Source organism: Venturia canescens, chromosome 8, assembly GCF_019457755.1.
Source record: "Venturia canescens isolate UGA chromosome 8, ASM1945775v1, whole genome shotgun sequence".
NCBI classification, from domain to species: Eukaryota; Metazoa; Arthropoda; class Insecta; order Hymenoptera; family Ichneumonidae; genus Venturia; species Venturia canescens.
In genome coordinates this window covers 6,708,122-6,735,694 of record NC_057428.1, presented here as the reverse complement: position 1 = coordinate 6,735,694, position 27,573 = coordinate 6,708,122, and the positions used below count along the sequence as shown (strand labels likewise).

The window sequence follows — 27,573 nt, the reverse complement described above, 5'->3', positions numbered from 1 at the left end:
TAAAAGTAATTATATTACGGAAAAACCGGAATATTTCGAAAATCCTGTTGATTTTGGGTTCGGTCAATCAAAAACACACTGTGAAATACCTGGTTGCAATAATATAGCGATTATAAAATGTGCATGGTGCAAAAAATCTTTGTGTTTGAAACATTTTTTTGATGAATATCATTATTGTACAACGTATGAGCCATAATTGCTGGAAATGATAGGTTTTATTATATTTTATTTCGATATATGTACTTATCTAATAAAATCCGATTCTATACTATGAGACGGTTAATGAATTGTTAATGTGTATTGAAGTTTCATTTAAAAAATGTTCGTTAGTAAACAAGATCAACAGCATAGACTTATTCAGACTTCAAAGTTGAATCGTAGTAAATATCAAATGGCTCCCCTCCTCCTTCCCTTGCCCGCCAAGATTGAGGTCAATACGATCATTATACGTTCCTAAAATTATTGAATTCGTAATTTCGATGCAGAGCAACCAAATTGAACGAAATGCAGGGAGAAATTTTGAAATAGCGAATAAAGAGGAAAATCGAGTGGGGGAGATTCACACTTTCAGAGTCTTGTATTGACTTTGATACCTCAGAAAATCTTGATTCGAAATTATTATAATATTTCGAATCAGCAAAAACATGTAAAACAGAAATAAGCCACATACAGTACGAAAATTCAAAAAAGGGGTAGTTTACCCCCTTAAGACTGCTATTTTGCAAAAATGCAAAAACATGTGAACTTTATTTTCATGTTTTCATGGAAATAGAACCCGTTTCATTCCATCATATTCGTTCCTTTTCATTGTGGCGTGAGAAATATAAGAATGTAAGGGTGGTTAACCCCCTGTTTTTTTTTTTTTTTTTCGTGCACAGGGTGAACTTTTCATCACTTCAGATAAGAAACATTTTGGTTTTGGTTTTATCAAAATCTGTTGAGTGCTTGCTGGTGAAACTGCAAAATCACCCCCTGACATGCCTTACTTTCAAGGGTGGTTTCACCCCTTAAAACCGTTTTTCCGCCGATAAAAAAAAATACGTGTCTCTTACTTTCGAATGCTCTTTCACATACAGCAGTTTCAAGAAAATCGGAGGGGGACACCAAAGTGATGTTCCTTGTAAGGCAAATAATAAACAATCCAATCAAAAAATCAAATCTCTCTCTCTCTCTCTCTCTCTCTCTCTCCTGCACACGTCGAGGACTCTATATTTTTCCCTATCATGAAACAAATAATGAGGAAGAAAATTTCAAATTAACAATGATAATATGTGAAGATCATTCAAAACTAAGGTTGCGGTTTTTCAATATTTGTCGCTCTTTTTTTTTACCTTTTTTCAAGTCTTTTCACTACCGGAGGAAAATTTCCGGATAAAAGGCCAAAAATCTTCCAAGCTCTTTTTTGTTCTACTACGCCACTGGTTTAGATCTCGGATGCAAGAAGGCGCATTTTGAAGGGAAGACATTCACATATTTACTTTAGTTTATTCGGAAAGTCACTACGACCCTTTTTATGGGTGCTATGCTATTTCGAAAGACGTTGATTATTGGTTCGTTTGATTCCCTTTTCAATTGGACCGCGCTTTCAGATAAAATTTTTTGTCCTCAATTTCACGAGTGTATCCTCAAAAGTTGAGGCTTTAGTGTCAATTTTTTTTATTGGAAACGATTTTTTTCGCTCAATCAATAAAAACGTGACGTTTTTAGTAAAAGAAAAATTTTGAAAATTCCCGCATATCGCGAGAAATATTAAATTTCACAGGATATTTCAAGCGTAAGAAGAGTTGCGTCAGCGATTGTTTATTCACTGAATTTTTTTTTTAATTTTCCTCCATCCAATTTCCAGTGGAACTTCAAATACTTTGATTGTCGTAACTCTGAAACAACGAGGTTTGTTTTAATGAAATTTGAAGGGAGAGAAAAGTTGTACCTTTTATTCAATTTCAGCTCATGAGAATGTTATCAGATTTTTCAAATTTTTTACTTCCAACAGTTATGGATTGATCTAGGTTTTTCGAGAATCATGAAGTCGTATTAGAATATCCAAAGTAGAAAAAGTATCATTTTTGTTTTTGTATTTTTTATTGATGGATTTCTTTATAATAAGACATAGCACGAAGCACTAAAGTGCATTTTTGGAAACGCGTAGAAAGGATACCGTGGATTGTGTAAAAAGTACTCATCAAATGTTTGACTCATATCTAGAATGTATGAAGAAACTACCTTTCGAATGCTGCATTTTTTTCACAATCCGCGAAATTCACAAGTTTCTAAAAAATAAGCATCGGCGTCTCATACCACGTAAAACCTGTTAACTGGTATTCTATCATATATATATACAAAAAAAAAGTCCGGCCAATTCTGGTAATAAAGTATAATTATTTAATTATTAAAGAAACAAATTTTGAAAATTTTCGAAAACAATTGGAAACGCTATCGCTCCTGTAAAGACTCTGGCAGCGACTCGTCATAACATAAATATACTTGTCTCAGAGTCGCTACCGCGACTCTAGATGATATGCGTACATATTGAAATTTCGTTTTTAATTTTTAACCAATTGGGAAGAAAAATGGTTTACAAGGATTTTTGTGTCGCTCAATCGATTCCCGGGCCTAATTTTTACCTTGAAAGAGGTGAAAATCGAGCGTTAAGGCTGAAATTGTTAGATTTTACAATGGAAAATTTTTATGCGATTGTTACGTCCCGAGAGGGAGGATTAGATGGGGACGCACAGTCACCGATTTAGAGAGGCAGGGTGTACTTTTGTGTACCGCTGCCGGTGAGTCTTCCTTGGGACTAGTGCGACGCCCCAGGACACACGTTATATTTTCAGGTATACGTGACCTTGTGATGATGCTGTGCTCGTGAATTAGAAGAGGTTTCTAATCACGGAGCAGTGTCGAAGGCTTCACGAAATAAGTGTTTGCGATAATATTTTGTTCACTACAAAATATATTGATGAATTTATTGATAGACTTATTTACACTTGAAATTGAAATGTTTTTACTACGTATTTTTGAGTTAACGATTTGGACAGAGTTCTCCTAAATAATTTGGATTAGAGAGGGAGAGTTCTCCGATCGTAAATGTTTCGAGGTTCGCTGCTAACTCACTTACAACTAGTGGTTTTTTGATTTGGTCGGAGTTAGAAGATGAGGTGCATTTTCGGGGTTTGGATGCTGTAGAGGGGAGTTATTCTATGAGGTGTTTTAGTTTGGATTGGTTAATAGGTGGTAAAGTTGGCGGTCTGACTTGGTGATTGGATTTGAATGTGGGGGAGACTTTTCCGGATATATGATTGGAGGAAAAGTCGCGCGAGATTTTCTCAGAATTACGGAAAGTGTGTTGAGCGGAGTTTCTAAGATCTGCACGTGTTCCACTTGAATATGGAGCGTGCGTTTTCGGGACTCGTGAGAAACATAACTTTCGAAAGCAGATGTGGAGTTTTCGTGTGAGTTTGAAAAATGTTAGGCAGGCAATACCTTGAAGATAAGGACTGTTTTTTATTTCCGGTACTGGTACTGTAGTTTTAGTGTCGACTGAGAGTCGCGGAGCGTCTGGTGTGCACCTGCGTTTCGAAGAATTTGGGAAAATGGAAAGTTGAAGAAAAAAAAGGGTATGCGAGTGTCCAGAGTCTTACAGAATGTATCGGTTTACGATCCATGTATTATTCTGGGGTGGTTTAGATTCTTTGAAATATGTTTTATGTCTAAATATACTATCGAATATAGACTATTTATCGACGAATGATGATGACGATTTGAAGATGTAAAACGAAAAAGTGAGGGGCGTCCAGCTTGATATTGGGACTTAACACGATATTACATGAAAATTCCAAGTTCTACACTAGATTCTTTTGTCGAAATAAAACTAAATTCACCATCCCTGAAGAGATGAAAAATAAGGGTTGGGGTGAAATTTTCAGATTTTTCAATGGGAAGTTTTTATGCTATATTACATAAAAAGTGTTCGTTTTTGAGGATACCAGATTCTTTTATCGAAATCAAATAAAATTTACTACCTGCGAAAGGGTAAAAAAAGTTGGGGGTGAAATTTTCAGATTTTTCAATGGAAAGTTTTTGTGCTGCTATATTATATGAAAATTCCAAGTTTTTAAGGACACTAAACTCTTTTATTGAAATGAAACAAAATTCACTATTCCTAAAGGGGTAAAAAATAAGGGTTGAGAGGGAAATTTCCAGATTTTTTAACGAGAAATGTTATGCTTTTTTACATAAAAATTGTTTTTTGTAGAGCACGACAGTTCTTTATCGAAGTAAATTAAAACTCTCGATCTGCCAAGGGGTAAAAAATGAGGGTTGAGGGTGCATTTCGATAGAAGAGGCTAGTGTTCTAAAGAAACTTGAAATTTTCATGTAATATAGTACAAAAACTTCCCATTGAAAAATCTAAAAATTTCACCCCCAACCCTTATTTTTTACCCTTTCGAAGGTAGCGAATTTTATTTTATTTCGATAAAAGAATGTGGTACCCTCAAAAACGAACATTCTTTATGTAATATAACGAAAAAACTTTCCATTGAAAAATCTGAAAATGTTATTTCCAACCCTCATTTTTCACCCCCTTAGGGATAGTGAATTTGTTTGTTTTCGAAAAGTTTAGTATCCTAAAATATTTGCATTTTCTATGTAATATAACATAAAAACATGCCACTGCAAAATCTGAAATATTCACTTTCAACCCTTATTTTCACCCCTTTTGAAGGTAGCTACATGAAAATTAAGTTTGGGAATGAAATCAGCAACCTCGAAAACCTCCAGAAACGAATTTTCATGTATTTCGGCAATTTATTGGCTCGTACCAGTTTTGGAACGAAAACCAAAGAAAAAACTTACCAATCAATCAGTTGATAATAAAAAAAAAAAAAATCAAATGTAAAAATGAAACTTTTTCTACTCTGTAAATTCTAACACAGCTGCATAGTTCTGGAAAATACCAGATCAATTTATCAACGTTCAAAGTAGAAATTTTTGGTTCACAAAAATTTGTAAAAAACTCTGATAAAATTTGAATGTGTTGGAATTGAAAGAAGTAAAAAATTTTTCTCTCTCCAAATTTTTCAAAAAACCCCATTATTTTACTACAGTTACCACAATCAATGTACTCGAGGTTCTGGTGAAAAATAAATGAAAATAAAAATATATCGGAAAATTGAGGAGACAAAATGTTTTATCTGAACTTGCGACCCAGTTGAAAAAGAAATCAAACGAACCAAAGTATGAATGTTTTTCGAAACGACATCGTACCCGTAATAAAAGTCGTAGAGACATTTCGAATACATCAAAGTAAAGCTAAATGCCTTCCCTTCAAAGTGCGTCTTGTTGCATCGAAATATCTAAACCAGCGGAGCAGAGCAGCACTAAAAATAACCCGAGAACTTTTTCGAAAACTTTTCCCCGGTAATATATGGGGCATTCCATGTCAAATCAGCCACTTCAAAACTTTTGCATTTTTGATTTGGTTCAAAATTTTTCACGTTGTTATAACATAATAATAAGTTATGATTTTTGGAAAAAATAGAGATTTTTTTCTTTTCCCTATAACTTTCCGAAAAATGGGCCGAATTGAATTTTTTTTTTTAAATTTGAGTGTTTATTCTGTTCTTTTCGAAGATATTTAAAAAAAAAAATATATTGGTGTAGATATTAATCAATTTTTCACAGTTTTAAGCACAAAACCATTAATTTCAGGCAATAAGACAGTTTCAATTTTTTTCGAATTTAAGCATCCTCGGATGCCGATCGTATATCGTTTATTTTGTAGTGCCTCTACAATCCAAAGAGATAGCAACAACGATCTCGCCAGATCGGAACTGTCCCACCGATAGTTCCCCTCTCATCAATGGCTTATGACTACCTTCTCTATTAAACTTTTCGAACTGCTATTCGACACTTCGCTTGTAGTCAAATAGGATCTATAATTCAAAATGGTATTGCACGTATGAAACATCACTTTTGGTTGAATGTCCAGGTCTAAAACTAAGATTTTATTGGTGAATTTATTTTTCAAAATTACGAAAAAAAATATAACCAAACTAGATCCCATAACGCAACTAGTCTTAAAAATCGTTGGATTAGATGAAGTGTTTTTGAGATTTTTTTCGAAAAAAATTGAAACTGTCTTATTGCCTGAAATTAATGGTTTTTGCGTAAAATGCGAAAAATTGATTAAAATCTACACCAATAATTTTTTAAAAAATATCTTCGAAAAGAACAGAAAAAAACACTCAAGTTAAAAAAAAAAGTTCAATTCGGCCCATTTTTCGGAAAGTTATAGGGAAAAGACAAAAAAATCTCTATTTTTTTCCAAAAATCATAACTTATTATCCAATCTACTAAAAATTCTGGAAAAAATGAAGAGAGCTCCTTTTAATGGTTATAACAACGTGAAAAATTTTGAACCAAATCAAAAATCCAAAAGTTTGGAAGTGGCTGATTTGACGTGGAATTCCCCATATATATATCTATTAGGGTGGCCCTTGATATGGGTAAAAAAAAATTGATCGCGCACCCCCCAAAAGGGTTCCAAATGATGAAAAAAAATCTACGCAAAGTCGCAGCTATGTCCGTTAAGAAGAAGACGTGTCTGTAAGCATGAACTTAGATTCAAATATCAATTTTTCAGCATGATTGGAGAAATTTAGATTTTTTAAATTTTGTTTATGTGTCAATTTTTTTCCCTACTCTCCGAAGCTATTGTATATTAGTATTCAATATACAGATCAAATAATAAGGTCCTCCATACTACACTAACAAAAAAAATTAAAGGGTCAACAAATTTTTCCGAATTTTTAGTGATTTTTGAAAATGTTTCAAAATGTGAAATTTCAATTTCAGTGAAAAATGGTGGTATCGAGGTCTAAAAAAAAGCATTTTGAACCTTCAAGTTTATAGTTTCAAGATCTTATGACAAAAAAAATGAAGAGCTATATATTCTGTGCAATTTTGAGAAAAAGTGTGAGAAAAAAAATTTGCAAATTTTTATGCTTTTTTTAAAACTTTGGTAGGACCATTTTTTGCTGAGATGTTGAACTTTGAATCAAGAAGGACCTTTTCGTCTTTGATTGACGATATCTCGGCAACCAATGGGCGCACAGGAAATTCAAGAGCAGTTCTGAAAACTGGAATAAAGTTTCCATCCTTGTCATGCATTTTAAAAAAATAGGAAAGAAAGGTAATTTAAGGATTTTCACAGAGTCAATAGCCAAATTTCAAATAATCATGAAATTACTAACGTTGAGTATGCCTTTTACTATACAGCGAATATACCCCCAAAAACCCTGCTACGTTGCATCTCGATCCAACCAACCGTTTCCTCATTACAACCGATCAAATATTTAAAAAAATTTAAGGGTCACGGTTTTTTAGGTTAAACACGTCATGATCATGACAAAAATGAAAAATAACAAATTTTTTCCACATTTTTTTCATAAATAAAGTTGAAATTTACAAAAAATAATTTCCGAAAGTTTTTGATTGAAAACTGCTTTTTTTCTTAAGGGCTCAACACTAGTCATTTTATGATTATTTGAAATTTATCTATTGACTTTATGAAAAACCATAAATTACCTTTTTGTCTGTTTTTTTAAATGCACGACAACGATGGAAAAAAATTTTTTTTCAAGATCGCAGCGGTAACTTGTAGGACATTTATTCCAGTTTTCAGAACTGCTCTTGAATTTCTTGTGCGACCATTGGTTGCCGAGATATCGTCGATCAAAGACAAAAGGGTCCTTCTTGATTCCAAGATCAACATCTCAGCAAAAAATAGTCCTACCAAAGTTTTTAAAAAAGCAAATTCAAGCTGAATAAACCAGCTATCCGGTCCATATCATGGCTTAGTTGAAACAAAAAATTCTAAGCTTGTGGAATTGAAAAAAAAGCTTCAGAATTTGCAAATTTTTTTTCTCACACTTTTTCTCAAAACTACGCAAAACATGTAGCTCTGCATTGTTTTTGCCATAAGATCTTGAAACTAGAAACTTGAAGGTACAAAATGCTTTTTTTAGATCTCGATACCACCATTTTTCACTGAAATTGAAACATTTTGAAACATTTTGAAAAATCACTAAAAATTCGGAAAAATTTGTTGACCCTTTAATTTTTTTTGTTTGTGTAGTATGGAGGACCTTATTATTTTATCTGTATATTGAATACTACTATACAATGGCTTCGGAAACTAGGAAAAAAAATTGACACATAAACCAGATTTAAAAAATCTAAATTTCTCCGATCATGCGGAAAAATTGATATTTGAATCTAAGTTCATGCTTACAGGCACGTCTTCCTCTTAATGGACATAGCTGCGGCTTTGCGTAAATTTTTTTTTATCATTTGGAACCGTTTTGGGGGGCGGGGCGATCATTGTTTTTTTTTACATGTATTTAGGGCCACCCTAATATGTATAGTTCTCTCGCCCGGTACGCTACTACGAGTTGGAGAGAGAGGGAACGAGTCTTCGCGCGCTGTCTCTCCCGCTCGATCGGGAGCGAATAGAGGGGATAGCGCGTTCAGTGGACTGGGCGAAACGAAACGGGACAAAACTCACGTTTTGTGCAAAGGGCGTATGTCCAAATGTAAACAAACGCTACTTAAGTCTTTCTGACTCCAAGCGACTAGCGCGTACCGTAACACTCGATTTTAATCGTCTAAATCATCATATCTCGGGATTGAATGAACGGATTTACTTGCAACAAGGATCAATTGAAAGAGAAAAATCGAAAAAAAAATCATCACCAATTTTCAGATTTTCAACTGCAATGATGTATCCGTGAGAACGGTTCGAAAAACGTTATGACGTTATAAATCAACATATTCGCGTATATAAGAGTGCGGTAGGGCTCGCACTGGCTTTTCTTTTACACTCTTGTTTTTTCTTTTAATACCTGGCGTCGAGCCGCTACAGCGTCTCTTGATATATACATATAATATGTATTTTTTCGTTTTTCAATTGCAGCATTCGATCCTAGAAATCATGGAATCGACGGTAAAAATCCTAAAAGCAGTATTGTTGCTGACAAAAAGTTACGGACTCGTGACTTGGTTCATCGTGTCAATAGTCCGTGAAATTTTTATTATCTAAACGAGCGATCACACAAAGATACGCGATTCGTGTTACTCAAAGTACTAAAAAAAAAAAAAAAATGTCTGCTGGGACACATAGTAGAAGTGAAATTTCAACGTTCAAGTGGAAAAACGAATGGCAACGAACAAGTGAAAGTACAAATCGCAACGGATAAGTAGAAAAATGAATGGCAACGGACAAGTGGAAGAACGAATCGCAACGGATAAGTAGAAAAACGAATGGCAACGGACAAGTGGAAGAACAACTCGTGTTACGTCCCCGGGAGCTTATCGGAATTGGAGAGGACGCAACACGGGTATGACTTCTCTTTCGGGTCAAGACAATTAAGTCCTTTACCCAGGGACGGAAGTCTCGTCTCTTGGTATGGAGAGAATGTCGGGGCCGATGGTCCGAGAAGCCGGGTGGGGGTCGAAACAGCGAACGATCAAAATCCCGAACAGGCATTCTGTCTATATGCATATATAGATATACAGAATGCCTGTTCGGGATTTTGATCGTTCGCTGTTTCGACCCCCACCCGAGAAGCCGCGGGTGGTGGGATATAATGAGGGGTTTTATGAAAAAGAGGATTAGTTACTCACGTCGGTTATTTGTCCTTGTGGTTATTTATTGTCCACTGGTCACACAAGCTGGTTACAAATTTACACAGACACGTATTATCTTTATATAAGTTAAGTACGGAGTTAGAAAATATATATATATATTCGCGGGGTTTAGTATCGGGTTGTGGTGACTGGCGAAGTCTACCAGGAATGGTGACAAACGACAAAGTTCAAGATTCGATGGATTGTCCGAGAATGACAGAGTCCAAACTGGAACGTTGCGTGAAAATGACAAAGTCCGAACTGGGGTGGTTCGCGAAAATGACAAAGCCCGAACTGGGGTGTTTCGCGAAAATGGCAAAGTCCGAACTGGGGTGTTTCGCGAGAATGACAAAGTCCCAACTGGGATTTTGAAGTATGGTGAACCGGGTGTCAGTGGAGCAGAGCCTCCGGCAGATACGCTGACTTGAAGTAGAAGACGCCCCGGTGGTCCAGGGTGGTCAGTTTTATACTTGAAATCCCTTCCAAGGGTGCCTCTGAAGATTCCTACTCCTTTTTTGTTCTTCGGTGGTGGGAAAAGATTCCTAAACGTAGATTTGCTGATTGAGTTGCGTGATATGACTAATTTTTGGTACAGCCCATTTTTCCTTTGGTGGAGGAGAAGGCTCCTGTCCGCGGATGCGCGGATCAAGCCCTGTTGTGACTAGTTTTGTTTCCATCCCTTTCTCTTTGGTGTAAGGAGGGGTTTTTTGATTCTTGATTTGCTGATAAGTCGTTAAATCGAGTCGCGATCTGGCTCATTTCTGGCGTTTGGTCCTTCGTCTTCGGAGTGGGAGATGGCTTTGTCCACTGATTTGTGAATTAGTTATAAAGCTGCGTTCTCAGCGGTGCGCATCGTCCAGCGTTCTCATCCCCCAACAAGGAATTTGTTCACTTGTAGTTATTGGAGTGGAAAAGTTAATGGGGTGTTAAGGAAAATAGTTTGTTAAAGAAAATAATGTTTAAGGGAAATAGCGGATCACGTCATCTCTTTGCTCTAGTCTTGTCACGCCTGTGTGTCGCCTGCCTTTTAATGACCGTGTTGCGTTGGAATGATGACTGAGTCACAGTAGCCCGATTCTTCTGATATATGGGGTAGTAGAAAATCATCTATTGTCCCTCTTGGTTACAGATTTGGGGCTAATTTTCATGGCAGTTCGCATAGCTGGTTTGAGTTTTATGGCCCCCGGAATCCCTTCGAGAGGTTCCGATCAATACTCTGATTCTTCTTGTTATTATGATTATTATTTGTGATTGGACTAAGTAGTTATTATTAATTAGTTGAATCTAATAGGAGTTGGATGTAACACTCGCAACGGACAAGTGGCAAAACGAATCGCAACAAAATTTTTACTTAAAGTTTCACGAGAAGATTTTCAATGTACCTATCCAATTTGAAAACCTGCCAGTAAAATTTCAAGTTGAAACTTTGTTGCGATTCGTTTTGCCATTTGTCCATTACGATTTGTTTTTTCATTTGTCCGTTGCCATTCGTTTTTCTACTTGCCCGTTGAAGTTTCACTTCTACTATGTGTCCCAGCACACATTTTTTCCGCAGGTTTACTGCAAATTATGATTTCGTTAGGTTTTTACACAAACCGCAAATGGAGGCAATAATGCCCAGCCACGTGGAGAGCGGAGGTAAGAAGACAGCAGCTGAGCACACGCCACCGGGACTTCAGCGAAGATATATTACATGTAGAGCATCTGCTCAGCTGTTCTTTCTAGCCCTGCTCTCCGTGCGGCTGCGCATTTGGTCGTTATTTGGGGTAAAAATTTATTTTTCCCTTTCCGCCCCTTAAAGTGATTCAAAGAACATAAAAAGTAATACTGTAATTTTTTCAGATTTTTAAAACAATGCTTAACCCTCTACCACGAGGGTTGAATTTTTCCGTTTAAAATACCTGCCCTCAAAATGTTCTATAGCTTCACCATATTAACCCATTAATGCGTAAAACGACAATTTTGAACACACAATTTCAAGTACGCAGTTTTAACTGAGGAACAAAAGAAAAATTCTCGAAAATCTGGTATAGAGGGTTTTTGAGAGTGTTCTTTTGAGAATCTGGCATTTGTTTTGTAAAGTTAAATAAAAATCTTCATTATTTTTGCGTTTTGAATTGGGAAGTCAGGGATTTTTAACGTTTTTTATCCTTCAAATCGATTTTCGTTATTGTTACTGCACTCAAATAATCATATTATCGCCAGCAAAGGTGTTCTTAATGTCTGACCTTTCCAAAACACTGGTTTTAAACACTGTTTGCTCACTCAGTTTTTGCAAAATGGCGGTTTTTACAAAACAGCATGATGGAAATTTGCATGATTTTTTTTCTCGAAAGTTTCAATTTAACAAAGAAATGTTGCGGAACAAAAAGTGTTGAGAATCATCTTTAAAAAAATTTGTTTAATTCTGAAAAAATTCAGACGCATTCTTTGGATGATTCTAAATAACTTTTGTTACTATTATTATTTTTTTAACCCCAAATAACGACCACCCTAATATACATCTAATACAGCCATTGCCCTCTCTCCGCCGCCGCCAGCCTTCCTCTCTCGCTGCCGATGCCGCCTCTCACCGCGCGATATATCGTCTACCCCCTCCATACAACCGTAACGCTTTTTCGTGACAGAAAAATCCCAACAGTCTATATAGAAGTTTTACTTCAAAAAAATCAAATCAAATAGAACGTGAGAAATTCATTTCTACGGGAAGCATCAGGAATTTGAGAAAGTTCTAATGAATCAAAAGAGTTACCATCTCAGTTACGTGCAGCACTAAAATTTATTATATCAATCAGAGGATAAGTATTTTATTAGTAATTCGTAATTTTCAACAATATGAAATTGTTCTGAGAAGCGTTCAAATCCAAAAAAAAATTGCATCAAAGGTAAAAGTCATTTGTTACTCTACGGTGGCAGAGACTTAGAAAAAATCGATTCTTCTCAGACTTTCAGGATCCCCTGGTATTCATAATATTCGACATCGATTTCGAATCGGTATAAGTTATATTTAAATATGTGTTAAAAGTACTTGCCCGGCCCATCACTTTTCATTCAAATTGCTCATTCAAATAAAAATCAAACAAGACGTTATTTCATGTGTTAATTTTATGGAACTAGCATTATCGCTGGTGTGTAGACCATTTGAATTTGTACATCATCTAACATATGCTCGACGGCAACTATCTCTTTGGAACGATTCATGGTATTGAATAAACAAAACCATTGCACTGAGACTACTGTTTAGGTGACAAAACATAAATGTACAGGTCTCCAATTTTTTAACAGCATTCATGCTGTTTTTCTTTTTATTAGGTGTATGACTTAATTTTGACAGATTCATAAGTAGTTTTTTTAATTATAAAAAATAGCAAACAACGAACTTAGTCTTGAATAAATTGTCCACCGTGCTCTATGACCTTGCGCCATCTATCAGGTAGCATACGGATGCCGTCGCGAAAGAAACTTGCAGGCTTCGAGGCGATAAAATCATCGACGAATTTACGCACATCATCCAACGTTTTGAACTGTTTATCCTCTAAGCCGTGCTGCATTGACCGGAACAAGTGAAAATCAGATGGTGCCAAATCTGGTGAATATTCCGTGTGCGGGAGAACTTTCTATCCAAAATTCAAAAGGGTTTTTTGAGTTGCGCGAGTAATGTGAGGTCGAGCGTTGTCATGCAACAGTATGACTTGCCGGCTTCCTTGCCGAGTAAATGGCCTTTTCTGATCCAGTACTTCGCTCAATTTGTTCAACTGTCGACTGTAGCGTTCCGCTGTTACCGTCTGACTAGTTTCCAGAAGTTCATAATAAAACACACCCTTCATGTCCCACCAGATACACAAAAGAACTTTCTAAGTGGCTGTTCGGTTTCGGCGTCGATATAGAGGGTTACCCGGGATCTACCCATAACTTTTTACGTTTGGGATTCTCGTAAAAGATGTACTTCTCATCGCCCGTCATAATTTTCCACAAGAAGTCCTTTTTTTGTTGCCGGACAAGTAGTGAAAGACACGTGTTCATACGTTGACCTAGGTTGTGTTCGGTCAACACAAGTGGGACCCATCTTCCAAGTTTATGAATTTTTCCCATTTGGTGCAAACGTTTGGAAATAGCTGTTTGGGTGACTCCTAATTGAGCTGCATGCTCTTTTTGTGTTTGCGTTGAGTCCTCATCTAGTAAAGCTTGCAATTCCGCATCTTGAAACTTTCAAGGCTCCCCAGGGCGCGGCTGGTCACTAAGATCGAAATTACCAATTCTAAAACGTTTGTACCAATAATTACATGTTTCATAAAATACAACGTCGTCACCAAGAACACTACAAATTGATTCCCGTGTTTGAAAAGCATTTTTTCCTTGTTGGAATTCGCATAAAATGCAGTGACGAATGTGCTGTTTATCAGTCTCCATCATAAACTTTAAGATTCTGAGAGGTTATGTATCTTGTATAGCCTTATCGTTTGATGTTCTAAACTCTTGTGTCTGATCCTGACAAAATTACAAAAGAGCGCGACATTTTTTTTTTTAAATATAGTCTTAAGCACTAAGAAAAAAATCTGTAAAAATTAAGTCATACACCTAGTACTCGTAACAATGAGATGTTTTCTTCCCGAGAATGTTGTTAATTTGGGCCGGCTTGAGTGACGACGTTTAACGTAGTTACCGAATTTTTTGGTTCTTGCGTTAGTCGTATACACTTTGTATGATACTTTGATTCCTGTGGAATTTTTTGATGCCTATTTCCTATTACCTATTACCTATTACGTTGAGCAATATTACGCCTCGTTTCCGTACTGAAATCTTTCATTTTCGTCCCATTTCACCATTTGTAAGAGAAAATTCACTGGAAATTTTTCTAATAGTATAATACACTACAATGACAGTAACTTCAATATTCCTGCACTGCACCTCACAATTCCCGAAACGAAGCCGAGGGCATTCGGAGCGCAGTTCAGGGCTATCAAACGTCTGCCCGTATGGTGCATACTATTTTTCTTTATAGCCGGTCGAAAGTACGTTTCTTCCGAAACATGCATCTATCGATACAAGATGTTTTGATACCTGCCCCGACATTTGCTGCACGAGCGAAGTGAATGCTGCTTGTCGGGGGCAGGCATCAAAAAAATAATATTAGCAAAGATAATTTATATGAATATTTACATTCCTTTGAACCTGAAAATAGATAATTATTCCGAACATAACCTTATTCGTGCAATTTTCGGAATGACTAGACACAGCTAGCCTTTCAAAAAATGTGTAGGCAATATCGATTCAAACGTCAAACGTCAAAAGTAAAAAAAATAATCACGTCAAACCTTTCAGACTGCACAAAAAAATGTTTGCTTCCGCTGAAACAAATGACGCCGTGCAGTTTTGACAGTGCAGAAATGTTATACATTTGGTACTGAAATCGGTGCCGAAAGTACGTTCTTTCGACCGAGGTGTAAAGAAAAATTATTTTCCTCGCGTATTTGCATTCGAACCGTGAAAATTGCAAAATGTAAACATAAAAATTAACGGCACGAGAAAACTTTTGATATCACTGATGGACGTGAAATGTTGCCCTTGTTTCGTCCTGTGAATGAAAAAAAGATACCGGTAGGCCTTGAAATATAAAACACGGACGATTGATAAGTATAAAAACTTGCTCTGGACGGACGAGTCCAAGTTCGTAATTTTTGGAAACGATCAACGAGTGATTGTAAACAGAAACATCTTACATGAGAAAGAGTGGCAACAAAGTGCTCATTACCTCACCAATTTGGGGTAAAAAAAAAATATGGTTGAGAAAGATTGTAAATAGAATAGGAAATAACTTTATTTAATAAATATAACTTTTTCCCTTATTGTTTCGGTGATTTTCCGAACTTCGATTTTTAAAAATTTCGAAAAAATTTTTGAAAAAATGCTCATTGATCGAAAACTCGAAAAAAAGAAGATTCCCTCTCTTAATATTTTTTCTAAACCCCATGGTTTTCGAATTAAGCTACTGCAGTTGATGGAGTTCTGACTGAAAATAATGAGAGAAAAAAAAATTTGGCAAAAATTCTCATAAAATTCCAATCGATTCAGAACTTAATAGTCCACAACTTTTTTCCCTCTAGGCAATTTCATTTTAGTTCCGGAATCTTCAAGTTTACCCATATTTTCTAAAAATGGTATTTTTCAAGGGAAAATGCGATTACTCTGCAAAAAAAGATCGTAGAAAACTTTTTCAAAAACTTAAATTAAAGCTATTACTCTTGCCTCTGAGATTGTCAAAAAATAATTTCACGGGGAAAATGTTCACAAGCCATGCGCCCAGTTTTAAACAGATAAAAAAGACCGGAAAACAGTCATTCTCAAGATAGCGTACCCAATCCAAAAAAAGTCATAATCAAAATTTGCATATAGGGATTCAAACGACAAATTGCCCTCTTTAAAACGCCATTTGCTAAATAAAGATATCTTGATTCTATGAAACGCTATCAAACTTTTAATGCGGCTCGAATTTTTGTCTGGTGATTCCATACTTTTGTTCGGCAGTGTGTTCATATTCGAATTCGCTTTTTAATAACTATTTTAAATTTACCCATGTATATCATGAATTTCGAGAATTTTCATAAAAATTTCAGTCCATTTTAATATAATCACAGCTTCTAACTTACGTCTTCTTTTTTTAATAAAAAATAAACAGAATAAATAATATAAGGACAAAATATAATAAATATTTTTATTAACAAGGTTGCAACTTTTTAATACTGGCGTAATTCTTTTACTTTTAAAAAATTTTTGTTGGGGATATCATTTCTTTTTGAATTGGGCAATATAAACATATTAGAATGGTATAATTTGAGATCTACTAATAAAAAATATTTATTTTCAATTTACTACTTCAGGAGATGCGGTTGCAGCTTCGATGCCTCGTATTAAAAGAAAAAATTAGTGCGTAAAAGAACAGCCAGCGCGAGCCCTGCCGCACTTTAATATACGCAAATATGCCGGTTTTATGACGTCACAGAATTTTCAAATAGCTCTCACAGATAAACTATTCCATTGAAAAATCTAAAAATTATTGACGAAATTTCTTCGATTTTTCCCTTTTCATTGGTTTTGTTGCAAGTGAATCCGTCTAGCCATTCCCGAAATACGCAATGTTAGTGAATTAAAATTCATCGTTTTGGGAATATTTTATTCCTTAAAGACAGAGGGGCGTAAGTTGAGCTTATTTACATGTGGAATTACGTCCTTTGGGGACTGGTATACATTTTTCGGCTCTTTTGTCACGCACTACACGGAAAGCGACTACACCCTCTTCTTGCGCGTCACCGAGTGAGAGATAGAGAGAACATGCACGCAGCGGGCAATACCAGCTCCAGATTTACGCATAGCATATTATTAACCGCAAAAGTTCCCCTAGGGGGAAAAAAAATGGGACAAGTACCTTGATGGCCCCTTGTTTCCTGATCGTATCACAAAAAGTGTAAAAAAAATTCCATAAAAAAAATTACGAAACCCACTGTAATTGATTTCTACATAACAATTCAGAAAAAATTTTACAAATCGTGAAAAAACATTATATTTAAAAAAAATAGAAACCCGTAATTATTGTCTAGAGTGAAAAAAAATTCAGATAATACGTATAAGAAATGAAAAACCAAAAAATCGCGCTTCAAAACATTTTGGAAACCGATGCCGCGTTCTTCTCAACTTATTCTAACAACCAAATCGAATGAAAAAAAATTTCATTCAAATTACGTGCAGCATGAATATTTATGATATCAATTCGATGCTAAGTATTTAATGGCAATTCGGAATATTCATTCGTACGGAACACATCAGGAACTTGGGAAAAATTTCATGAATCAAAAACTTTACCATCTAAGTTATAAACAATTGTAAAATTTATGATATAAATTAGTGGACAAGTATTTTATTGTTAATTCGCAATTTTAACATTATGGAATTGTTCTAATACACGTTAAGAATACTCGTGCGGCTCAGATCGCTTTATGGAAATTAGTAGAAAATTAGCAACTATAAAAAATCTCAAAATCTTGTTTATTTTATTAGGCTAACAATTAGAATGATGCCAACCAATTTTTTTTATAAACAGAACATATGCAAAATCAGAAAATATAAAATTTTGTTTGAATGCGAGTTGAGAATACGCTTCCGGCCCAAGTAACGGTTAAATCACAAGTTACTTTCCGATAGCAGAAACTTATAAGGAAACCGAAACCTTATTGCTCATGACTTTTTGGTATAATGGCTAATCCAAAAAAAATCACATCAAAGGTAAAGTCATTTATTACTCGTTGGCGGTAAAGACTTCTAAGAAGATCGATTTTTCTTTGACTTTCAGAACTCCCTGGTATTATTCCCAACATTCGACTTTGACTGGATCGGTACAAATTATGTTTAAATTCGTGTTAAGAGTACTTGTCTCGCCCATCACTTTTCGTTCAAATTGCTCATTCAAATAAAAATCAGGGTTCTGCTAGAAATTATGGATCACAAGTATGCATACAGAGAGAAATAAGATTACCTTTAGGTAATATTAAGTTCATTACATTAATTTAAAGGGAAATGGAAACTTCTTTCCTGTAATATATAAAGGAATTTATTGTTGATCAGTAAAAAAAATATACTTTGCATAATAAAAGTTTTCAAGCGTTTACTTAAGAGAATCCCCCAGTTTATTTTACAATGACGACGATTTTTACTTCTTATTTCTTTTAGCCAATTCTATACTATTGGGAAGAACATTAAACTAATAATCAATAGCATTTCTATAAATTTTCGAGCCGATTCGGTCGTACAATTTCATTTTCTTATGATCACGTACACAATTGTAACTCGTTAACATCAACGTTAAAAGATGAGTATGCCACAAGGATTCATTAGAATTTTGAGAGAAGTTAATTTCCAATGAATACTATCCTTTCTTGACAAAGATATTTCGATATATCGAAATGTGAAGCCTCTATTCGTTGCCGTGAATCGTTGCCAAGAAATGATTGCCACCGAGCATCTGTTAGATGTCCGAATTAAATCGAGCGCGCAGCAGGAGCGTTTTTGCTCTTCTTAGATGTTTATTTGAATGAACAATTTGAATGAAAAGTGATGGGCCGGACAAGCACTGTAAACACGAATTTCAACATAATTTGTACCGATCCAGTCGAGGTCGAATTTTGTCAATAATACCAGGGGGTCCTGAAAGTCAGAGAAAAATCGATCTTCTTAGAAGTCTCTACCGCCAAAGAGTAGCAAATGACTATGATGTAATTTTTTTGGATTAGCCATATATACTAGGGGACGACGGCTCCAGATTTTTCGACGATGTCTAAATCGATAGCTCTATAGTTTTCGAGGTCTAGGTATATTTTTCCGTGTTTCAGATGTCGAGGTACATTAGGGTGGTCCTTATTTTGGGTTAAAATTTTTTTTTTCAAATTCAACCCTCAGTTTAACTCCAAATGATTTAAAAAGTAGATGGGAAAAAGCTACAGCTGTGAGTTGACGGGAAGAGGTGCCGGCAAGCACAACTTGATCAAGAAAAAGCAATTCATGTTACAGTAACGCTTTTTTTCCATGCGCAAGTAGTTTTTTTGTACAAAGTATTTAGTTACTCTCGTGGTGATGCAAGGTTATCGAAATCATCAACCAAATACATAAGAAATCAAGAATTTATGAAAACCAGAAGATGAGAGGTATTAAGAATTTAAAGCCTAAACTGATTAGAAAATCATATATATAAGTGCATAATTACCGATTTTTTTCGTGAAATTTTTTTCACAATAATATCTTTGCAGGAAAATGAAAATTTCAATACAAGAGAAAGACAATAAATAATTCTTTAACTTTCGAATATTTTTATTTTCCGAACAGTAAGTTGAGTTTTTTTCGCTTTAAGGCTATTTCGTTTTCAATTATGCTTCGATACTTCGGTTATTTTCTATCTTTTTCCACTCACCTGGATGTAACAAAATGGTAATTGTATGAAATACTAGTGATTAAAAAATGGAAAACCAGCATCTACGAGAAGTTTGATTTAACGATTCTTAAAAATTTCATATAACGAAAGAGTAAATGTTTTATTTCTCAACAAATATTAATTTGAGCGATTTTGTTTATGAGACTTTTTTTGTAATAAATTGAATTTCCTACAAGTTCGTCATTTACATTTTTTCCATAAATCCAGTCACTTATGAAATTAAGTCAAAAAAATGAGAATTTTTTGCGAAAATCAGATCTAGCAACCCGTACCATCTTATAAGTGCAGATTACAGCTACGTCATCATGGGCTCTTTTGTAGAGCATTCCATCCTGAGTAAATCGCGTTTTGATGCAATATGATATCATACAATGCCACTGAGATAGATATTTCAATGAATGAAATTAAAGTTTACGTGTATTTTGAATGGGAAATCTTATCATGCTCTGGGAAAATATTTAGAGTCAATATTGACCCTTTGTGCCATGGTGGCACTCTTAGAGTGCCATCTGTTTTAGAACCATTTTTTGAGCAATTTCGGATGAATTTAAAATTTTTTTTTCGAGTTTTCGCATCAGTTATATATTCATAAATGAGAATTAATGTGCAATAATTTAAAATCATGAATGATTTTGTTTATGCACATAAACAAACCTTAACAAAACCTTTTTCAATTTTTTTTCAGTCCGGTACATACTTTTGAAGTTGGCCATTTTTCGACCTTTTTTCAGCCCTTAAAAATCACGCGCACGATTCGTAGAAAATTTTTCCAGTGGTATTCACCATGAGAAACTTAAAGGGGGGAGGGGAGTACTAGCTTTGATTTCGTTTTTTAAAAAGTTGCGTGCGATTTTTTTTCACCGCGTTATCTCATTTTTTGTGAAAAAATAACGTTTTCAAAAAGTACGGTATCACGAGAAAACTATGACGTTTTAGAAAAGTTGTCAAGAGTGTAAAAATATGTATTTGATGATTCTGTACTCGCTAAAATTTTTTTTAGAATTTTTGATGCAGATTTTTTGAAAATTAATTGTCATCGAAATACTAATTTTTCAAATCGCTTTTTTCGAAATTTTTTGCCAAATTGTGTTCCAAACCCTCGTTGTCAGAATTGTACGCATCGTCTTTTTTACGTACGATATTTCCTTACTTAAAAAAAAAGTTGATATTAGATGTTATGTCTCTTACCTCTTTTATACAAGTTTTTCATCGAAAAAACCGCCTCTGGCTTTGAGTATGGCCTTCACAATTCGCGGCATTCGATAAACGAGCTAAAAAAATTTCTTAAAAAATTCTAATAATTATTAAAAGCGATTTGAAAAATCAGCATTCCGACGACAATTGATTTTCAAAAAATCTGCATCAAAAATTCTAAAAAAAATTCTAGAGAGTACAGAATCATCAAATTCATGTTTTTGCCCTCTTGACAATTTTTTCGAAACCTCATAGTTTTCTCGTGACGCCGTACTTTTTGAAAACGTTATTTCTTCACAAAAAATGAGATAACGCGGTGAAAAAAATCGCACACAACTTTTTAAAAAGCGAAATGAAAGCTAGTATTCCTTCCCCCTTCCTTCAAGTTTCCCATGGTAAATACTACTGGAAAAATTTTCTACGAATCGTGCCCGCGATTTTTAAGGGCTGAAAAAGGGTTGAAAAACGGTCAACTTCAAAAGTATATACTAGACTGAAAAAAATTTTATTAAGATGCAAATTGAAGCTAAGTATGTCCTCTTTAAAATGCCGTTAGCAAAATTTCGATATCTCCTTTTTTGATTAAACAATTAAACTTTTGGTGCGTCAAGAAATTTCACCGAGCGTCCCCAAACTTTTGGCCGGTAGTGTATGTATGTGTGCGCGCGTCTCTCTCTCTCTCTCTCTCTCTCTCTCTCTCTCTCTTTCGCTTCTTTGGCAATTTTAATATTAGTATTAAGCAACTTATAACTAAAATAGTCAAAATTGGTATAAGTTTGCCCACAGTTGTTAGAATTAGGGCATAATAGATAATCAATCAATCAATCTGTGCGCGCGCGCACGTGTGTGCGCGCGCGTGCGTGTGTGTGTGTGTGTGTGTGTGTGTGTGTGTGTGTGTGTGTGTGTGTGTGTGTGTAGGTGGGTGAGTGGGGGAGGATGAAATAAATAAAGTTTCTCATTCAATGAAGGTGAAGTTTCTCAGTCTTGGTTGGAAACTATTCTTTTTAGATACTGAAAGTTAACTAATATTCAGCGACATTTGAAATAGCCGCTATCACAATCTGACTGTCCAATGGCTAAATGCCTTGTATGCATGTGCTCATATATATTTGAGCGATGACACGGATAAATAATATTTAGCGAGTGAACATAACAATGAAATAATATATTGTCGCAAACATTCATACGTATATGCTTATGTATTCAGTGTTATATACATTTCATATTTATTATAGTATTTCGTTAACAAAAGTTTGAAATATATACGTATACTTGTAGTGCGACAGAGGATTGAAAAAATATAACAATATAAAAGGGCATACAAAGAACTTCTACGTGTATGTATCTGCACACTAACCTGAGACAGAGGGAGAAGTTTTTATGTACTACGACTGACCTGTAGCAGAGAGCCATCAGAGCAAATACTACGAAAACACCCCCTACCACCGACATGAGCATACCAACTAAAAATACAGTGTTAGAGCCGTGGTAGTTCTCTATAAAGGTTGAAGAATATTAATGGAAGATTCAGAAATGTAAAGTCAAACAAAAACAAACAATAAAAAGTTTGACGAATTGATTCACATAAAACAAGTAGAAATGTTTTTTTAATCATTTGCATAAATAAATTACGTATGAATGTGTCGGTATTGATAGGGATGCATTTGTGGTAAATGGGATGGTTTATTATTGCATATATGCCCCATTGCATCGTCGATCGAATTATCAGGTTTATCCATTCAATATATATATGTATGTATATACATGTATGTATACACATGTTTGTATATATCGGAACCATTCCATTAACAAACATTGACAATTCGCCAATAATAAATTGCCCAAATATTGGTGTTGGGAGCCCCCCCATCCACCTCGTTACCACCGATTGGTCGCGTTGTCGCATAACGGTGAAAGCCAAGATGATTCGCGTATGTGCATACGCAGGCAGATGTGATATTCGTTGACAGTTGGTGGCAGTTAGGTCATTGGTCGGTTGGTTCGTTGTTTTTTTTTTTCGATTTGTTGTTGTCGATGTTTGTTTATCCGAGCGTCCCACAGCATGCAGACAGACAGAGATGGGCGTGACAGACAGAAAACAGACAAGAAACAGAAAAGCCAATATCAGCACATTTAATCACGTTACACACCACTGAGAATTCAAATAGTCATATCAATAATAGTCTAAAAACATCAGTGTAATTGTTTTTATATTTTATCAAGATACTCGGTAGAGTCTCGCGACAAATACATTGACAGTCATGTCAATCATCTGCTGATCCGAGACTCACCGAGACTATATTATCTCTGAATAAAATTAATTTTGGTGGTAGGGATCCTTAAGGGGACATAGTTAATCATGGAAAAAAGTCCAACTTTGAAAATTTATTACGTACGAACAAAACGATTGTTTAAATTTTGGGAATAGTTACATAAAGTATTCTTTTATATCTCATGAAAATTTTAAATCCGAAAGTTGGATTTTGAGTAATAGCCGTACCTCATTAAACCTCAAATCGATACGATCCGTCATATATTTGTCGAGAAAAAACTTTGCACGAGTTCACGATTATACTCAATTCCACTACGTCAAAAATTTTACGTTTCTAAATTAGGGTGTGTCATTTCATAGCAACTTTTTTTTTACTTATCGTGTACTTAAAGCGCTAAAAAAATTTCAGTGATCAAAATGATCGCCAACGGATTTTTTTTTACTATTGAATCATCCTGCGAAATCTAATAGTTTTCGGGAAACACAGCAATTTTCAAAATTTGTCTTTTTTTGCTAAGAACGTGATAATTTTACGAAAAAAACCGCTCCAAAAAACAAAATTAAAGCTGAGGCTTCTATATTTGAGGATTTGCTCGCCGAATTGAGGACGAAGAATTTTATCTGAAAGGGCGGTCCAATTGAAAGAAAATCAAACAAACTTAAAATGGAACGCTTCTGAAATGACGTAGTATCCGTAAAAAAGGTCGTCGAAACTTTTAACTAACAAAAGTGAAGCTGAATGTCTTCTCTTCAAAATGCGCTGTGTCACATTAAACCAGCAGCACAGTAGCATAAAAAAAGCGCAGGAACTTCGTCCCACATTTGTTTTCCCAGTAGTGCATAAAATTTCCGAAATAAAAAAAGAACGCCAAGTACTGAAAGATCGCACCCTTAGTTTAAAATTATCTTTCTTTATTTTAATTGTCAATTGAAGACTATTGTTTTTTATGTAATTTGATGCGCTGAATCTGAATCTGAGGTCAGGTCGGCTGATATATCCCCGAAAATTTGAGAGAATTCGAAAAAACCGGAAAAATAGAAGAAAATTGCCATTAAAAGAATGATAAAAATTGTCTTCGACCTTAATCGCGTGTTTTGTTCATGTAATTTGATGCGCTAAATCTGAATCTGAGGTTGAATCGGCTAAATAACCTCAAAATTTTGAAAAAATTGCTAAAAACCACTGAAAATTGGTAAAAATTGCTACTGTGGATATGGGAGAAGTTTTATCGTTCTAGATCGAGTAAGCTCTCTTTGTATTTTAATGCGCTGAATCCCAATCCGCAGTCTATTTAACTCGTACGCCTCCAAAACTTTGCTTTCATGGAAAAAAAACCGACTAAAAACAGGTAAAAATTTCAAAAAATCGTAGTTATGATTAGGGAAAAAATGTTGACACCTTGATCGTGTATGTTCTTCACGTATTTTGAGGGACTCAATTCGGATTTGGCGGCTGGTACTCCCGTTCATGCATACTTCCTTCAAATATCATGAAAAATAGTAGAAAATATCAAAGAATAGTTTTGTAAATGTTTTAAACATAGACGATTCATCTTTAAAGAGACTTCGCAGAGTCTCGAGACAAGTAGATTGACAGCCCTGAATATTGGTATAGACAGTAATATTGAAGATTCTTATCAAGAGACGCGGTAGCCGCTCGACGCCAAGTATAAAAAGGAAAAACTGCAGCGCAAAAGAAAAGCCAGCGCGAACCCTGCCGCTACTCTTAAAAACGCGAATAAGCCGGTTTTATGACGTCACAGAATTTTCAAACGACTCTCACAAACAAACCATTTGATGAAAGAACCTAAAAATTGGTAATGATTTTTTTTTTAATTTTTCCCTTTCCATTGGTTTTTGTTGCAAGTAAATCCGTCCAGTAGATCCTGAGATATGTAACGTTAGTGATTTAAAATCCATCGTTTCGGAAACTTTAATCTCTTAGAGACAGACGGGCGTAAGTTCAGCATGTTTACATTTGGACTTACGTCCTTTGCACGATTTCTTACGTTTTGTCACATGCTACGTCACGCACTACGCTGAACGCGGCTACCCTCTCTCCTTGTGTGTCGCCGAGCGAGAAAGACAGAGAATGTGCGCACAGCGGGGGCAATACAAGCTCTGGTTTACGCATAACATACACTCCCGTCCAAAAGTTTGGGTTCACCAGTCGAAATTTTTACCCACACTAAAAGTTTGATAGCTTGATCAAAAATCAATGGAATCAAATTTAATAAACGTCATTTTAAAGGGAATAAGTTGAGCTTCAATTTGCTGCGTCTTAAATTTTTTTACAATTTTTTTTTTTAGCTGGCACGCGTTTTAGAACAGCGCCGTTTTTCGACAAATTTTTGGCCTTCGTAAACCGGCTGCCAATTAAAGTAGACATTTTTTTCTCTGCTTTCCTCCATGATAGCTTTGAAGGAGATAGAAAAAACTTCATTTTTGTTTTTTCAAAAATATCGTACGATTTTTTTTCGCACGGCTATCTTAATTTCAGCAAAAAATGAGGAGTTTCAGAAATTGTGGCGTATTTCTAAAACTTTGGGGGTTCCGAGGAAATGTCAGGAGGGTAAAAATTTGTATCGGTTTATAATAAACTTGTTCTAATTATTTTAGATTACGTTTTTGAAAATTTTTTTTTTCATCTTTTTGGTCAGGTCTCGACTGACATTAACTCGAGAAATATGGGGTTTGGGATCAAATTTCAGAAGAGAAGAAAGTTTCAATTTGTAATTTTCAACTCACTGTCATTTTTTCAAACTTTTTTGTCGATTTTTTCAAAACAAGTGAGGTACTTTTTTTTTAGATTTCATCGCAATCCCCATGCCATTTCGATAGAAAACTCTTAGTCTCTTACCCTATTTACACCTGTTTCGCTCGATTGATTTGTTTATTATGGCTTGGTAAATTTAGTTGATACCAGCAGTGTGTTGCTGTAAAATACCGCTACTGTGTCTAGTTAATAAAAAAAAAACTATACCAATGGGTGCTATAACATGATGGATGAAAAGTGTGTCAGTGGAGGAATATACTGCGTAGACGGAAGAACCCAAATTTTTATTTTTTAATTCTCAATAACGAGTTCACGTCAGAAGAACGTGCCCTCAGAAAAAAAGGAGCAATCATTAATACGGCTTGGCCATCACAATCTTCTAACTTAAGTTAGGAGATCGGATTCAATTGAATCCGATCGAGCTTCTGTGAGAGAAGCTCGATCAGAAAGTTAGAACAACCTGTCCTTTTTCTGCCAGCGATTTGTGGCGAAAGCTTGAGAACATTTGGGTGAGTTTGGACCAAACCACATAATTATAACAAATTAATCGAGCGAATGCTACGACTCATCAACGCAGTCCTCAAATCCAAAGGCGGCTTTTTCGGTGAGAAACAAGTGTAAATAAGATAAGAGACTAAGAGAATAATGTTTTCTATCGAAATGATATGGGGATTGCGATGAAATCTAAAAACAAGTACCTCACTTGTTTTGAAAAAATCGACAAAAAAATTTAAAAAATGTCAGTGAGTTCAAAATTACAAATTGAAACTTTCTTCTTTTCTGAAATTTTATCCCAAACCCCATATTTTTCGAGTTATTGTCAGTCAAGACCTGACTAAAAAGATGAAAAAAAACGATGAAAAAAATTTTTTAAAAAACAAAAATGAAGTTTTTTCTATTCCTTTCAAAGCTGTCATGGAGGAAAGTAGCGAAAAAAATGTCTACTTTAATTGGCAGCCGGTTTACGAAGGCCAAAAATTTGTCGAAAAACGGCGCTGTTCTAAAACGCGTGCCAGTTAAAAAAAAAATTATAAAAAAATTTAAGAGGCAGCAAATTGAAGCTCAACTTATTCCCTTCAAAATGACGTTTATTAAATTCGATTCCATTGATTTTTGATCAAGCTATCGAACTTTTAGTGTGGGTAAAAATTTCGACTGGTGAACCCAAACTTTTGGACGGGAGAGTATGTATATGTTTATATAATATATATTTTATTTATAAATATTAAATAATAATAAAATATTATTATAATAAACATTTTATTATAATTAATATATAGTATAATATATATTAGGGTGGCGCAAAAAAATCAACTATTTTTTTTTCAGCGTCTCCTATGAAAATATGTTAATTTATCATATTTCAAGAGCCCCCTCCAAAAATCAAGTCAACAAAAAAATTTTTAAAGTTCGCACAAGATTTTTAAAAATTCCAAAAATAGTCGAAATTTGAATTTTTTTATTCAAAAAATTTTCTTGTTCGATACACTGAAATATTGTTCAAAAAACCAATGAGTTTCTGAAATTTTTAAGTCAAAATATTCATTTTAAAAGATCGCTCATAATTAATTTCATCTTTTATATGCTTTGCTGTTAATGCTTCGAGAGACCTTCAAATATTTATATCGATTGTTCATTTTAATTTTCACTTTCAATAAGTAAGAT

General features: G+C 34.9%; 1 protein-coding gene across 20 annotated transcripts in view; it reads right to left on the bottom strand.

The window, feature by feature from the left end:
* mmd (mind-meld) overlaps positions 1–27,573 on the bottom strand; it is a 619,790-nt gene that overhangs the window by 185,311 nt on the left and 406,906 nt on the right. For 18 of the 20 annotated variants that reach the window (XM_043427287.1, XM_043427309.1, XM_043427303.1 and 15 more), the window contains exon 20: positions 22,218–22,356. The exons of 1 other annotated variant lie outside the window; for it this stretch is intronic. In XM_043427287.1, coding sequence (XP_043283222.1) covers positions 22,218–22,356 — 139 coding nt within the window. The remainder of the gene's footprint in view (positions 1–22,217; positions 22,357–27,573) is intronic. One more of the 20 variants, XM_043427307.1, reaches the window with a different exon arrangement.